The 17,129-nt window shown below is 40.6% G+C and overlaps 1 protein-coding gene across 1 annotated transcript in view; it reads left to right on the forward strand.

The window, feature by feature from the left end:
* Cachd1 (cache domain containing 1) overlaps positions 1-17,129 on the forward strand; it is a 203,922-nt gene that overhangs the window by 175,814 nt on the left and 10,979 nt on the right. Inside the window, exons 14-24 of the mRNA XM_027949549.2 lie at positions 1,483-1,625; positions 2,300-2,481; positions 3,162-3,272; positions 7,852-7,974; positions 9,089-9,188; positions 9,278-9,394; positions 12,244-12,404; positions 12,741-12,827; positions 13,516-13,632; positions 14,780-14,931; positions 16,692-16,853. Coding sequence (XP_027805350.2) covers positions 1,483-1,625; positions 2,300-2,481; positions 3,162-3,272; positions 7,852-7,974; positions 9,089-9,188; positions 9,278-9,394; positions 12,244-12,404; positions 12,741-12,827; positions 13,516-13,632; positions 14,780-14,931; positions 16,692-16,853 — 1,455 coding nt within the window. The remainder of the gene's footprint in view (positions 1-1,482; positions 1,626-2,299; positions 2,482-3,161; positions 3,273-7,851; positions 7,975-9,088; positions 9,189-9,277; positions 9,395-12,243; positions 12,405-12,740; positions 12,828-13,515; positions 13,633-14,779; positions 14,932-16,691; positions 16,854-17,129) is intronic.

Here is a 17,129-nt window from a genome sequence, read left to right on the forward strand (position 1 = left end):
CCCAGTCTTCTTTGCCCCCACAGAGATCCAGAAAAGCTGCATCTGTAGCATGAGAGGGGCTGAGAGTCAGGCCTTGCCTTGTGGGATTCCATTGTCTGAGTGGATTGGGAAACTTTAAGCATTACTTTTTGAAAATAAGATAGGGGCTAATGAAACACCAAAGTCACAGTGTCATGCTGGGCCAGTATCCTGGTTCTTTATCAGAACCCTCCCTGCCTCATCTGGTAGCATGGCCCGTGGCAGAATCAAACAACCATCTCCTCTGGAGGAAGACACTCTCGTCTTCTAAAACTTCAAGCTCTTCCTCCAAATTAGTGCTGTTTGTTATTGCTTTGTCTTTTTTGTTTGTTTACTCAGTGCTGGCTGTTAAACCCAGGACCTTGCACATGCTAGGCAAACACTCTCTGACTAAGCTATACCCTCAGCCCTGAATTAGTTTTTTAAAATAATGCCCAGCACAATCAAAGATTACCAGGCTATGAGGAACCAGACACCATGTGTGACTACTAACAAACGGTTTAGAAAATGACCCACAAATATAAATGAGATAGGTCAAATATGGTAAGAGCTGGGGATGTAGCTCAGTGGTAGAGCACTTGCCCAACATGCAAAAGGCCCTTGGTTCTCTCCCCAGGTCAGGAAAAGAGAGATGGTAAGACTGAACCATAGAAAATCCCAAGGGTTCCACATTTTTGTTTCATACTGTAACTCATTGCAAAGATTTTTGTCTTAAATAAGAAACTGTGCCTTTCCTATAAACATCAATACTTAAATGTGTGTACATTGACTGTTCTATTTCTACAGCTCTTGTTTATATCAAATTTGGCTGTACCATCTGTGAGAATAACTTCTTAATTTGATTCCTGCATTTTTCTACTGTCATCTTTCCTTCTTCCTAAATAATAATGCTGCTGTGAATAATGGCAAGCACTTACCAAGCACTTGCCCAGTGCCAAACACTGTTCTATGTGGTTTACATTATTGTCTCCTTTGCTTTACAGCTATTAACTCATTTAGTTCTCACTCTAAGTATAGAATTGATGCTCCTATTGATCCCTCCTTCACACATGAGGAAAATGTTACCTGGATCACAACCTTTCCAGCATTGTGGCATCACACACAGCCAGGAAATGGTGGAGCCCAGATCCAGGGTAGCCTGGCTCCATGTCATACACAGTATGATAATAATAAATACAAAATGTTATGCGTAGATCTGAGGTGCATTTAAGACTTTTCACCTGCAGCTCTTGAACTTATTTGTGCACGTACCTGTTCTGTTCACTCTTAGGACCATAAGCTCCCTGAAGGGAGAGAATGTGGCTTTTCCCTTCTTTGCTGCTCTCAGAGTCAAGCTCTTTGTTGCCTTATGGAAGACGTTAAGCCACCGTAGCAGACGGATTGGCAGAGCCTGAGCGATGCTTTTGTTCGGGCCTGAGATGAAGTCCTGTGTTCACAGGCCTGCTTTGTTTGCTTCTCTTTCAGAGAGTCCAACTGTCATGCTGTCTGCTGGCAGCTTCTCCTCCCCCTACGAACACCTCAGCCAGCCAGAGACAAAGCGCATGGTGGAGCATTACACAGCCTATCTCAGTGACAACACCCGCCTCATTGCTAACCCGGGACTCAAAGTGAGTGTTGGCGTGGGGCCCCGTTCCTGGCGCACCCCTCTACGGGCCCAAGAGGGAGTGCTGGCAGTGACCCTTTGAAGTGTGAAGCCTAGCTTTGCATCTGGGCCTCTCTCTCGGCTGGAGAGCCAGAAAGGCGGAGTGGGTGGCCCAGGGGAGGCTGGTCAGTGATGACCCTTTTGATGGATTAAGAAGCCCTGTGGGCCACATGAAGAATCTGTTTCAGGTCTCAGATGCACTAGGGGTTTCCAGGGTCGGGGTAGGGGGTGTGTGATTAAGAGACCAGTGAGACTTTCCCACCCCCACTTTCCCAGGGGAAAGAAGTAAAGTGCCCCTGCTGTCTATCAAGATAAATATGACACTCGGAATGGCAAAGATTTGGAGCAGAGGAGGCTGTTGGTGTATGAGTCTTTAATGCTACATCCCAAGATTTTTCCTCTAAAACTCAGAATGCCTAGCTGGGGTGAACACCGAGTAGTCACACATCCCTTGACTAGATTTCTGTAAGCTTTTGTTTTTGCCAAATTTGGCTGCATCCGTCTGCTGTGGAAAGATTTTTAAGAAGTAATTGGGTTTGGCTTCTCTGCGAGAGAGCCTTGGGAAGCCCTGCCAGCGGCCCACGCTCTTTTCATGTGAGTTTTAAAGGAGCCCTGCTATGCCTTCCTTTGTTTTCCCAGTTCTCTGTCAGAAATGAAGTAATGGCTACCAGCCACGTCACAGATGAATGGATGACACAAATGGAAATGAGTAGCCTGAACACTTACATTGTCCGCCGTTACATAGCAACGCCCAATGGCGTCCTCAGAATTTATCCTGGTTCCCTCATGGACAAAGCATTTGATCCCACTAGGAGACAGTGGTGAGTTCGAGGGGCCTCCATTGTCAGCACCGCCCCCCCCCCAATCCTGGAGAGACATGATAAGTACACACAATAAAGCAACTTCAGGCAATCACATTAAAGAAGACACTTGGGGGGGGGGGGGAAACTGTCTTTGAATGGTTTTCTTAACGTAGCATCACAACTTCATGTCTTCTCTCTGCCTATAATGTTTCTATCTCCTCAGTGAAGTCCTGAGGCTGACATGCTCTGTGCTTGGCCATTTCAACACCTCATATTTGTTTAATTCCTACCTTGTGCGCAGCGTGTGGTCCTTAATGGGTATGCTGCATTTTTACCACACACCTTTATGGCATCCAGTTACAGCTCATGTATGACCTGTGGAAAATGAACACAGCTATATACTGCCTTCAGTTCAACTATATATTGTGCTTCCCCATAGCAACCAAGAAAGACCATATTTTGACTGGTACCTGTAATGATGCCTTAAAATTTATAGGAGACAGATTTTCAGAATTTCAGATTCTCTGAAACTTAATGCAACAATCAGACATAAAAACTAAGAATCCTTTTGAATTTTAAGGTAACATAAGCACAAAATGATAGTAAACTTTTTTAGACTTGCAGGTTCACTTTTCTGTGAAATCGACCAAGTAGTTGTTCATACCTAAAATAACATGACTTTCTTTGGACTCCATTAGGTATCTCCATGCTGTAGCTAATCCAGGATTGATTTCTTTGACTGGCCCTTACCTAGATGTTGGAGGAGCTGGCTATGTTGTGACAATCAGTCACACAATTCATTCATCCAGGTAATATTTTAATTAATTTTTTAGTCGTTTCTTTAAATCCATCAAGGATATTTTTAAAATTCAAATAGAATAGGAGACAATTCAAATAGTGGCAAAAGCATGACCTTTGAAGTGAGGCAAGATGGAATTTGAATATCTTCTCCAGCTGTGTCACCTTGGATTGCCCAAGCTTCCCCCTGACATCTGTAAAATGGGGCTAGTTCCCCCCTCACGAGGTTAACACCTCAGTTAAGTTGATGAAAAGCTCTCAGCCCTGTTCTTGGCAGCCACGGTGATGTCTATGAAAAAGAAAAGGACGTTAGAGTCAATAGAGCAGTTTGTAGAAATGCCACTTTTACACTGGTTAAATGTCAGCAGGAGCATTACAGCTTTCACTGCCAGAGTGTTCTCCAAGCAAAGGAACATTTTTTTAATGAAAAAAGAAGCTAGGACATAAAATGTATTACCTCTTGTATTTGGATCTAACTCTTTAGAGTAATATGAGTTTTTGTTTTGTTTTGTTTTTCCACTTGTCCTTGAAACTGTCTCTTGAAAAATAAAATGGCTCTTTGAAAATTGATTTTCCCAGAATGCTACATGATGTCAATATCACTATAGATATATTTAGATTGCTTTATAGATCCTGCAATTTGTGGCTTCAATATTTAAGCTACAAATGTCAGTAAAACATTGGGTGGAGAGGCAAGTCACACACATTGTTTTAATCCGTTCATTATACAAATAACTGCTTCCCCACAGCAACCAAGAAAGACCATATTTTGACTGGTACCTGTAATGATGCCTTAAAATTTATAGGAGACAGTTTTTTTGTTTTGTTTTTTTGTTTTTTGTTTTTTGTTTTTTTTGCTTAATTTATGCTTTTCACTGGCGCTCGTTATCTATATAGATATTCAGTAGAATTCCTCTAATGCAGGTTCACTGGGAGTAGGAACTGGAAAGCAGTGTGGTGTGGAATTTCCATATCATGGCCTGGGTCTCAGTGGGAAGCAGAGCCTTGCAGCTAGCCAAATGTTGGTTCTTTTGTAGGGCACAGTATCTATTTGACTCTGTCAGCTGCTCCCATAACATAATATTTCACATTATAAACGAGTAAGCACTTGTTTATTTAGAACAACAGATCCCTAAGTGTTTCTGCTGACAGACTAGGTATATTTGGGGCATACACCTGTAAGTATCAGACTAGTGAAACCTTTCATCCTTCCCATATATTCCAATTGATGGGGGAGAAGTGAGCAAATTCTGTTTCTTTAAGAAGACATCATACACCTTGGTCTTTGATTAGAAAAAAAAAAAATAGGCCAGAGCTGGGCTCTTTAAGGTGCTGTTACAGTGAGGAGAATTAAAACCCAGGTTTTCTTGGGGGCTGGGGATGTGGCTCAAGTGGTAGCGCGCTTGCCTGCCGTGCGTGCGGCCCGGGTTCGATCCTCAGCACCACATACAAACAAAGATGTTGTGTCTGCCGAAAACTAAAAAATAAATATTAAAATACTCTCATTCTCTGTCTCTCTCTTAAAAAAAAAAAAAAAAAAAAAAACCCAGGTTTTTGCTCAGTCTTCAGGTGTCCCATTGGCTTCCCCAGTTGGCACCTCTATACCAGGAGCCATTGGCTTTTCCTTCTGTGTAGTGTTCTTTTGGTTGGGAAGGGCGAGGGAGAGACAGTTTGGATGCTTGTATCTATGTATATTATATGCATGTTTTGTAGGGGAGAGCTGGATGAATGGAAGAATTTTGATTTGGTTGATGTACAAACATGTATGATGTCTGTCCAAACGAAGCATGATGGAAATCTGATGAACTTTCAAATTAGAAAAGCCTGGGTTCAAATACCCCTTCTAGTTACCTTTATAATGTATGCTTAACCTATATTAAGTTCAATGAGAGAAATGGCCATTTAATCCTGGATTCTGTCCACCAAGTCCCTAAATGAATAAGTATCTGCTTTTGCCCAGCAAAAATATGCAGTCCATATTTCTCACCATTTGAATATTTTCCTTAGCTGAGTGTGATTTTACTATTTAAAGCTGTGTGTTTTTTATTCAGTGTAGTTTAGATTGCAAGTCAGCTTCTGGTGCTCAAAGTAACCCTGGCTTTGCAGATCTATTGATAGATGGGCTTTGCAAAGGTACAAAAAGTCATGCAGTGATTTGGGCCTCCTGTGTCAATTTGAGAACCAAATTCAAACTTTTTTGCCTTTGTTTCCTCACCTAGGAAAGAGGAATATCAGGAACTATTTCAAGTCATTATTTTAAGAATTAAATAACATGTAACATATAAAGCTCTTAGAATAGTATTGGTTCATGATAAGGACTCAATAAATCTCACTTTCATTATTATTATGTTCCATAACCTCTTTGAGCCTCATGTAAAACAGATATAATAATGCCCATATTGAACTGATGCAATGAGAACTGTAGGTAATGCAAGTAAAATGCTTAGCACTGTACTTGACAATGACAAGTCCTCCCAAATGGCAGCTATTTTTATTATAATACCATTCGTCCTTTAAATTTGCCACATTTTAACAGGTCAAAAGGAAGAGCTTTAGCTAATAATCAGCTTGTTGTGAAGTACTCCTATTCACCCTTGGTTTTCAGAAGTGGTGTGGCTGAGAGTTAGGTGAGGGGTTTTCTAATTCAGCACTCACTTGTCAGTTACTCCCAGTAGCTCTGTTGCAGTTCTTCCATAAGCATGCTCAGGGGACTAAGAATGTAGCTTTGCATTCTTGGAGAATGATAATGCTGCTAGAGATGAAGTACAGTCATTGATTTAGGGACTGGTCACGTGTGTTTTGGGCAGTTTAAAGCTCATACAAGCATTGTGAACAGCCTAGTCTGATGTGCTTAGAAATGTAGGTTTGGTTGGATTTTTTTCTATGAAATTCCTTATGAGTTGCTATGGTAACAGTATATTTAATCTGAAATGCAGGTAAAGATATGAATCCAGACATAGAATGGCATAGATAGGCAAGATGCATGCTGTTACTTCATATTGATCATACTGGAGCAGATAGTAATCATACAGAGAAAGTGTAAAAATAAGATCAATTTATCCCAAAACATCCCACATTCACAATCCCACATCTCCCCAAGCTTCAGTGTTCCTAAACTGGTAATGTTTCATAAGATTGCTATGAGAAATAACTAAGGTTTCTGTTTGGTATTTTCTGTATAAAGAAATCACACAGGGGCGGGGTTATAGCTCAGTGGTATTATGCTTGCCTAGAACATGTGAGGAAATGATTCTGTTTTCAGCACCACATATAAATAAATAATTAATTAATAAATAAATAAAGTTTTTGTATCCATCTACAACTGAAAATTTTTAAAAAGAAAAGAAAAAAATAAATCAGACCAGTGATGATAATAAATGATAGATTCTTAAAAGTCCCGTTCTGGGTAAACCCTGCAAATTCTAAACAGAAGAGTGCAAGAGGGTCAAGGAACCTAGGCCCCTCCAATTAAAAAACCAGATGAGAAGTCCACACTTCTGATATTATCTAGCAATTTCTTAAAGTCTATTTTCTCTGAAAGAGAGATAAGTTCATTCTCAACCCAGGTATGAGGGCTTAAACTCACAATTTTGTTTTCTTCTGAGTAACTCCTCCTTATGGGGTGTTTCTCTGTCAGGCAGCTCGCTAAGCACTACAAATGTGCTCTCTTGTGGAATCTCAATAACAGGTTTATGAAGCAGGTCCAGTTATGCCTCCATTTTCAGATGAGAGAACCGAAGTGTAGAAAGTCTCAGTAGCATCCCAGGAGTCACCTAAACAGAAACCATCAGGACCAGGATTTGACTTCCTGTGTACTTAAAAAGTTAGCGCCATGTCATGTTGCTCAACTTTCTCTTCCACAGCTCTCCTCCTTCTGAAAGTAACTTTGTAGAATGGAGAAAGCACTGGTGGATGAACCAAGAGAGTCTAGTTCTTAAATATAAACTGTGCTTTGAGTAGATTCAACCTTAGTATTGTGGAAAGAAAACTAGAGTAGACATTGTTCCTACCAAGTTCTGTGTGACCTTACAGCAGTCAGTCAGCCTTTGGGATCTTCATTTCCTTATCTACAAAATGAAGGAAATAAGTAAGGGAATGGCATAATAGCCAAGCATCCAACCTCCCAGTGGGATACCTATGTACCTATATTTTTGCCAAATAGTCTAGCCACTCTCTGAACACATGTGGCGTCAGGGCTAGCCACATTCCGCCACTGCCTGTGTTTGGGACTGGTCTTATTCAGAAAGTCATATCTTAAGTCTTAACATTTTTCTGTCATGAAATATCAAGTTATAGTAAATCAGTCACTTAGTTTTTACAGGCATGGAAAGTGGGGAAGAACAGTAGCAATGTATTTCTGATACTGTACAATGTCCCTATTACTGAACAAATCTCTTTTTAAAAAATATTTTTTTAGTGGTCAACGGACCTTTATTTTATTTATTTATATGCATTGCTGGGAATCAAACCAGTGCCTCACGCATGCTTGGCAAGTGCTCTACCGCTAAACTACAACCCCAGCCCCTGAACAAATCTTTTATGCTTAAATAAGCCATGCCTCTTGTCCTCATTAATCTTTTTCACTTGAAGTACACAGCTGTCTTCCGGGCACACTGTGGCTGTGATGGGCATTGACTTTACACTTAGATACTTCTACAAAGTTCTGATGGACTTATTACCAGTTTGTAACCAAGATGGTGGCAACAAAATAAGGTAAGCCCCTTAGGGACACTGTTTCCCATCTACTGCTAAAATAAAAAGAAATAGCTGTCAGATATCTCCAGATAAATGGCAACTACATAGATATGGTCAAGATAAGAAGTCAAGATCATTGTTTGGGTGTTCTATTAAGAACCTTATATTGAAAAGATTTTTCTCCTTTTTCTCATCTTTCCTTTCTCTAAGATGATTTAGACAAATGGATGCTACACATAACAAGATGAGTAACTGGCACAGATACCAAAAGCTCTTGTTTCCCTAGAAGTCAGTAATTAGAGGTTTCCCATATCTTTGGTACTAGAAAGACCGGAGGGTACTCTTGGGTAGTACTTTTGATGTTAACTTAGTCATTAAACCAAAGTCCTTGTGAAATTTCAGCTGCTTAGACTGCTCCTTTTACATTTCCCCAGAAAGATGCTCATGGAACTAAAAGTCTTTGCCTCCTGAATTTCAAAAGAACATGTCTGATCAAAGCAAGGGCATTCCCTTGATTTAATGCAGGCTGCTTTAAAAATAGCTTTCTTAGTTCAATCTCATGGTCCGTACTTCATGTCAGGGCTGAATTTCACATTGGCTCTTAATGGGGAAGTGCAGGATTCCTGGCAAAGTGATATAACCAATGTAGAATAAAATAAAGCATAATGTAGCCTTGATTAAAGCAGTTCTAGCTTTGCTTATGTAATGTTTTTATAAAATAGAGTTTATATTTCCCAAGAATGTTTTATTTTATATATGGTTATCATTGAAAAAATAAATTATATGGTTTCCTTGAAGCTCATGCCTATAAATACTCAAGTCACATATATCCTTGCAAAAGGTCTTCTCAGTTCATCATGCTTGGATTGAGTGGGTACATTCTGTATGAAATATGTAGGTGACCACAGAGGATGGTTTAACTCTGACCTTATCCTGCATCCCAGGCAGTCTACCACCTTAAAAATAAAGTGTCTATCTACATACCAGCCAGCCTGCCTACATTTTTTTTTTCAATGAGTATTTGTTGAGAACTTGAAATAAATGCAATTTGTTTCAGGGCTAGCAAGGTAAATGCTCTCTGAAAGCACAGAAGAGCAGCTCACGTGAATGAACATCACTTGTTTTGGTACAGATGCTTCATAATGGAGGACAGGGGTTATCTGGTGGCACATCCAACTCTCATTGACCCCAAAGGACATGCACCTGTGGAACAGCAGCACATTACCCACAAGGTATTTGTTGCAAAGCTGATAAGCTCAGTTCTCCAGCAGCCTACACCTCATTCCATGGCATTGTCTTCTGTTCTGTTTGGTCTTATTAGGAGCCCCTGGTAGCAAATGATATCCTGAACCACCCCAACTTTGTAAAGAAAAACCTGTGCAACAGCTTTAGTGACCGAACAGTCCAGAGGTTTTATAAGTTCAACACTAGCCTTGTGGTAAGTTGATTCCTTAGCACCCTCATTTACCAACCTTTTACAAGGTATGAAACAGATAGCAGCACAATTCACAATAGCAAGACTGTGGAACCAACCTAGATGCCCTTCAATAGACGAATGGATTAAAAAAATGTGGCATTTATACACAATGGAATATTACTCTGCATTAAAAAATGACAAAATCATAGAATTTGCAGGGAAATGGATGGCATTAGAGCAGATTATGCTAAGTGAAGCTAGCCAATCCCTAAAAAACAAATGCCAAATGTCTTCTTTGATATAAGGAGAATAACTAAGAACAGAGTAGGGACGAAGAGCATGAGAAGAAGATTAACATTAAACAGGGATGAGAGGTGGGAGGGAAAGGGAGAGAGAAGGGAAATTGCATGGAAATGGAAGGAGACCCTCAGGGTTATACAAAATTACATACAAGAGGAAGTGAGGGGAAAGGGAAAAAAAATACAAGGGGGAGAAATGAATTACAGTAGAGGGGGTAGAGAGAGGGGAGGGGAGGGGAGGGGAGGGGAGGGGGGATAGTAGAGGATAGGAAAGGCAGCAGAATACAACAGACACTAGTATGGCAATATGTAAATCAATGGATGTGTAACTGATGTGATTCTGCAATCTGTATACGGGGTAAAAATGGGAGTTCATAACCCACTTGAATCAAAGTGTGAAATATGATATATCAAGAACTATGTAATGTTTTGAACAACCAACAATAAAAATTTAAAAAAAAAAAGATATGAAACAGAATAATGGGTTAATGTCTGAATATTGCTCTCGCCTCTTTCATTGCCTTAGAATTACAGAATGATAGGATGGAACACAATCTTAGTCCAGCTCGTGATTAGATGAATGTGAGCTAGAAAGCCCAGGGTAGAGAAGGGAATGTTTTTTAAAGTCTCACAGTTGGTATTTTGTTTTGGTTTTGTTTGTTTGAAGACTCACCCAATCTTTCCCTTTGAAATATCTGCTTAAGCCTTTTCCCACACTCTTGTATAAATATATGGGGCACCACATACTCATCTCTTCCTGTCTTCTAGAGATCACTCAGTCTCCTTAAATTCCTAAGGCCACTTTGAGTCAGTTCTTGATCACCACCCTGTTAGATGGGAAGTGTTATGCAAATCACCTGAAAATAATTTCTTTTTGCCCTTAGAATACTCTGCATAATTTGAGTTGCTGAAAAATATACCTGGTTGTGGTTAAATGTCTTAAGGACATTCTTACTAATATGTAAAAATAATCCTAATTGGGAGCAATTATAATAGGGAAATAGAATTAACATTCAAGAAGTTATTCACAGAAAGTCTTTAACTTAGAATAAGTATCATTAAATATGTAACTTAATTTTTTTTTTTTTTTTTGTACTGGGGATAGAATCCAGGGATGCTTTGCCACTGAGCTGCATCCCATGCCCTTTTTATTTTTTTATTTCTGGACAGGATCTCACTAAGTGCTGAGACAGGTCTTGAACTTGGAACCTTCCTGCCTCAGCCTATCAAGTCACTGGGATTACAGGCATGTGCCACCATGCAGGATTAAAAATAATTTTTGAATGTAGTGGGTTAAGTTGAAAATCTTAAACTAAGTGTTAAAGAGTTGATTGCAAAAAGCAATTGTACAGTAGAAGAGAGGAGTTTAAAAAGTGAATATATTAACAATGCATATGCATTTTTTTCAGGTAGTTAATTTATTAACTCTTCAAAGCAAGGGAGGTCATTACCACCCCATTCAGACCCCATACCATTTTGAGCAGCACTCTCTTTTGGGGGGGGGGGACACTGACAAACTTGAGGAGTGGTCAGAGGGAGGCTGGAAGGTTGTCATAGGAAAATCTGGCTTTTTCTGTGTGGCTTATTATTTGTGCAATGATTTTCAGAGTTTTTGGTAGACAAAGCCAATATACTCAGGTAGAAACATGTCAATGTGAATTAGAATAATTTCTTAAGGGACAAAGTTAGATTTGGAGCACCCCTGGTTATTGGAGCTAACAGGATGGGAAGCCTGTGTTATTGCACATACTCCAGAGGTGTGCATCATCCACATAGTGAAAAATGCATCTAAACCCCTAAGAACTCACGCAGTGCTCTGATTCTCAGTTAGGCTCCTCCTCACCGCACACATATAGGCAAAGAATAGCTTGCAGACAGGCATTCATTTGCCTTGGGGTATATGACACATGCAGGAAAATGGTTATACACAACTTTAGAACATGCTTTTGAGTCTTTGGCTTTTTAATATAATGAACACATCTGGCCATCCAATCAGCTGGCTATCCCAAATTTGCTTGTTATGGAGCAAAAAAAGGAGATACCTACTTTAGTTAGATTGTTTCAATATTCTGAAAGCAGCAAACTAGCCTCTTAAAGAGACTTTAGTTTTTAAATATTATATTACTCTGGGAGAAAGGTTTGTTAACCAAGGGAAAGAAATCTTTCTTCATGTTATGTGGTTAATTGGGTTTGCCTTTGAATAAATTTTAAGCTATTCCTTACCTGAAAGTCATCTTTTATTGCTTCTTGAAATTTTCATTTTTATGACATATTGTTTTGTGTTTTTAAAAAGATGATCAAATCAGCTATAAAAATGTGTTTGGGGGTGTAGATATAGATTAAAAGATTATATAATATGTCTGCAGGTGATAAATGGGAATTATGTCTGACTGATGGAACTGAGTAATTTTTCCCCATATTTTAACAGTGACTGTGTACTACTTTTATAATCAGCAACAAAGTTTTATTTGAAGCTGTTTTCAGCAGATGGTTGAAGGGTTGTTTTCACCAAGGTAGGACTGAGTCTTTGCATTACTGTCTGTCACTGCTGACACCTTGATTGTTCTATAGGGGGATTTGACAAACCTTGTGCACGGCAGCCACTGTTCTAAATACAGACTGGCGAGGATCCCAGGAACCAATGCATTTGTTGGCATTGTCAATGAGACATGCGACTCACTTGCCTTCTGTGCTTGCAGCATGGTGGACCGACTCTGTCTCAACTGTCACCGGTAAAAATGCCATGGGTCATACTCTCTGTTCCCCACACTGTTTAAAAATTTAACTGATGCCAGTCATTCAAAATAGCATACACACAGTGAACCGAATAGGCAGATGTGTGTCCTGAGGAAAAGGAAAGTCACAGTTACAGAAACATTTAGAGCTGTATTGTTTGCAACATTGTTGTCCATGGGGCACTGGACCAAGGCCAATTGAGTATTTAAAACTTTGGTCACCACTTTTTTATTTTAACTGGCAAAGGGTTTCATCATTTTACTTCTACAGTGCATGTACAATATTCGATTGTCATTGACCCTCTGCCTAGTAACTTTTCCTTTGCTTTTCAGAATGGAACAAAATGAATGTGAATGCCCTTGTGAGTGCCCCCTAGAGGTCAATGAGTGTACTGGCAACCTCACCAATGCAGAGAATCGGTAAGAGGTGTGTGTGTGTGTGTGTGTGTGTGTGTGTGTACACATATGATATATGATCTCCTTATAAATGTACACATAACTATGTACAAAATGCTACGAGGTTTCCTATGGATTTGGTTTAGGTTGGGGTATACAAAAATGATTCATTCCAATGATGAACCTGTTCAGTATGCCAGATTTCCAATGATGTACGCTTTGAGGTTAAATTTAAATAATGTAAAAATATGAAAAGTGTCAGTGCTATGTACAAAAAAAAAATGAGCATTTACTAAGTATATACCATGTATTAGTTACTTTAACACATTAAATCACTTAGTTTTGTAATTAGCCCTGTGATTCTCATATCTGTTTAGGTATAAAAAAACAAAGTGTCCTTATTGTGTTGCTAACAGTGAGTACCTCAGAAAAGTAAGACTGAGGAAGAGATTGAGCAAGAGAGATTATATTCACTTTTAATTTTATACTTTCCTGTTATGTTGAAGGTTTATTATTTTATTATATGTGTGTATGTTCTATTGTACATAAACAAATTGAATCCCAGGTAGTTAAATAATTGACCTAAGGTTACATTAAGTGGAAAAGCCAGAATTCAAACTCAGATTTGTCTGACCACTGTCAAGGACCAGGGCATGATGAGTTTGGAATGTGAGTGATACAGTCCTAACCTCCAGACTTGCTTCTTGTACAGAAACCCAAGCTGTGAGGTCCACCAGGAGCCAGTAACATACACAGCCATTGATCCTGGCCTACAAGATTCCCTTCACCAGTGTGTCAACAGCAGGTGCAGTCAGAGGATGGAAAGTGGGTAAGCAAACCCCATAGGGAATGGCGACCAGCAGCCTCACTGAGCTTTTCTAGCTAATACTTGATCATTCCCATTCTTGCTGCTTTGAAAAGAATATCAGTTTTTCTGATCTGAAATGGATTTTTAGACACCTTTTGTCCACCAGATTAAATATTTTTCAGCTCCTGCTTGTTACAGCTATTTGGCATTTGACCATAGGCTGGGAATGTTTCTCTTGAAATAAACACAGGGTGAGGAGATGTGGTGTGAAGAAGCAAGGCAAGGGAGCAAGATCTGCTGGAATCCAGAAACAGAACCCAGCCTCAAGGCTCTGCGTGATATTTTGAAGCTCATTAACTTCCCTGTCTTAGAAAGCAAGTCTGCTTCATGGCAGTTTGGAGAACTAAGAGCTGCATGTCCCCTGCTCTCTGCTGCACTCCTCCCTAGGTTTTGCTGCACTAAACATCATGGGAATCGTGGCTGTGATAGACTAAGCCTGGGGGGTGGGGGTGATTAGTTCATTATAGCTTTGGTTCCCTTGGATTAAGCAAAGCAAGTGCGTACAGGGGACAGCCAGCCCTGCTTTTGCTGTATACTCTAGCAGAGGAGGGGTGTGCCATCAGATTGATTAATTTGGTATGTTATGCAGTAGCCCCCATCAATTAGGCTTGGGAAGCACTTCATGTACTCCCTTAAGAGAGTCATTGTGAATGTAATATATTAAAGGCTCTAAGAAATTGGCAGAAAATTATTTTAAGCGGCCTCAGTTTTCCTAAACTTATTTGATTATTCCTTTCTTTTTTTTTTTTAAATAATGACCACACACATGGGGGTTATTAGACCAAAATCAAAGAAACCTTTGGGTCATATTCATTTGGTCTTTTTTCAGGATGATTTAGAATAACCCTGCACTAATCCATGATATGTGGGTGTCATAATTTAATGCACAGAGAACAGTTTTATTTCTCTCATTTCCAAGTGGTCAAGAGGCATAAAGCAGCTATCCCCAGGCAGACTATTGCTGTTCCCATTTTGAAAGAAAGAGAAAGGAAAAGGCAGGTCATCCACAGCACACGTCAGTACTGAACTCTGGGGACTGTCTGTGCCCAGGCTCATGTGGCCTTTCGCCCACACGGCTTTCTGGAACATGAAGTGTTGTCTCTGACAGGGACTGTTTTGGTGTACTGGATTGTGAATGGTGTGTGGTGGACAATGACGGGAAGACTCACCTGGACAAATCCTACTGTGCACCACAGAAGGAATGCTTTGGGGGCATCGTGGGAGCCAAAAGTCCCTACGTTGATGACATGGGAGCAATAGGTATGTTTATTGGGGGCCCAAAGTAACTTGATTCTTAAATACACATATTCCCACCTACATACTAAGACAAAAATCTTTTTTTTTTTTTTAATGGTTCTGGGGATTGAATCCAGGGGTGCTCTACCACTGAGCTACATACATCCTCAGACCTTTTTTATTTTGAAACAGAGCCTCCCTCAGTGACCCAGTCTGGCCTCAAATCTGTAATCTTCTGGCATCAGCCTCCACAATAAATGGGATTACAGGTGTGTGCCACCATACCCAGCAAAACAGAAACATGTTAAAATAATAATCCTCTGCCCAGTTTCCCCTATTCCTTTGCCAGTAGTCTTTAGTTACAAAACCAAGGCACATAATTACCTTCAGAGCTGGCTTGATATTCGGTTCAGAGACAGCAAGCAACCCTATGACCTGCCAGATTTTGAGATACTGGAATTCACTCCCATAAAGCTTGTCCTGAGAAATACAGGGCTGATTTCCTGAACTCCACGCCTGCGTGAATGTGCTTCTAGCTGTCAGAAGCTAGCGGGGCCAGTGACATGCAGTGACCACTGTATATCTATTTCCTATGCAGCGTCTTATTTCCCTTTCTCCTTGCAGCTTTCACAAGGCAGAAGTCTTAAAGCTACACGTCCAAATTTAGGGCCTCCAAGTCAGCAGTTGCCAAACCTACCCTGTGTAACTTCAGGTAGAGTACAGAACACCACAGGAAAGAGAGCCTCTGGGGTTGGGCTCCAAGACCTTGAAGACACCATCAAGGACACTATTTCTCTCATTAGATATTTTTTCAGTCTTCCTGGATTTAGCACCAAATCCTAATTCTTAGCTGACAGTTGAGTCAAATATAATTAATACAGATGTTCCTCAAGTTATGATGGAATTACATCCCAGAAAGCCTCACTGTAAGTTGAAACTATCCTAAGAGAGGATGGGTTTAATACATTTAACCTGTCGAACATCATAGCTTAGCAACACAGCACACAGTGGATTGTCAGTTGTTTGCCTTCAAGTCCATGTGGCTGACTGGGAGCCAGGGCTCACTGCAGCTGCCCAGCATCCTGGGAGAGTATCCCACCACAGATCACCAGCCCAGGAAAAGATGCAAATTCAAAAGTCAGTGCACATTTTCTGCTGAATGCGTTATTGCTTTGTGTCATCATCAAGTTGAAAAATCTAAGCTGAATCGTAAGAGATTGGGGACCACCTATACCTTGACTTACCCACCACATTATTTTTTGAGCTCATGTGTTACCATGGGGTCAGTTGGGAGTATAGTTGAGGCACCTGTGCTCCAAGCAATTATTTTCTATGTCCACCTGCAATTTCCTACCTGCAAAGAGAAAATAGCGCTTTAAAGGGAACCCATAAGATCTGAAATTTGGTCTGTTTAGCTCATATTTATTGTGCATCGGTCCCTTGTTTCAGTGAATGAGTGACCTGACCCCCAGCAAGACCTTACCTCTGTGCTGGGTACGGTCTCCTCTTCTAGGAGCTAGGACTCTTACAGCGCTGGGTGCTGTCTATTTAAGTGATTTGCATCCACTTGAACAGTCCTTGCCCTTGTGCTCTTGCTCCAGTTTGCAAGCATTTTAGAGCAAGGAGCTAAAGCAAGCTTCTATTCCCACATTGGTGGGTCTTTTGGAGAATTCAGAGTGCCACACGACTGTTCATCAGAACCCTTCCCGCTCTGTCCTTCCTATCCATCGTCATCCTTCCATCCCCACCTCCTACCAACACACGTGTTTGTGTATTTGCTGAAGGTGACGAGGTGATAACCTTAAACATGATTAAGAGTGCACCCGTGGGTCCTGTGGCCGGAGGCATCATGGGCTGCATCATGGTGCTGGTCCTTGCTGTGTACGCCTACCGCCATCAGATTCATCGCCGGAGTCACCAGCATATGTCTCCGCTTGCTGCCCAAGGTGAGTGCAGAATGAATCCCAGTGCTCCTCTAGGAGGTAGCTGCCTCCTTGGGGTTGTTCCAAGGCTGGAAGGACAATGACCAATTGGTTAAGTCTCTTAAGAAATTGCAAGGACAGCACTATATCCTTAGCTTCTTTGGAGTCATCTCAAAAGTCCCCAAAGCCTGTTTTCTTTAATGCCTAAACCCTGCAAGCCCCATTCTGATTCCCCAGGAAAATCCATGGATCTTCTCTTTTACCAGCATTGGCCCACCATGGCCTGCCTCTAGTGAGTCA

Source organism: Marmota flaviventris, chromosome 10 (genome assembly GCF_047511675.1).
Source record: "Marmota flaviventris isolate mMarFla1 chromosome 10, mMarFla1.hap1, whole genome shotgun sequence".
NCBI lineage: Eukaryota > Metazoa > Chordata > Mammalia > Rodentia > Sciuridae > Marmota > Marmota flaviventris.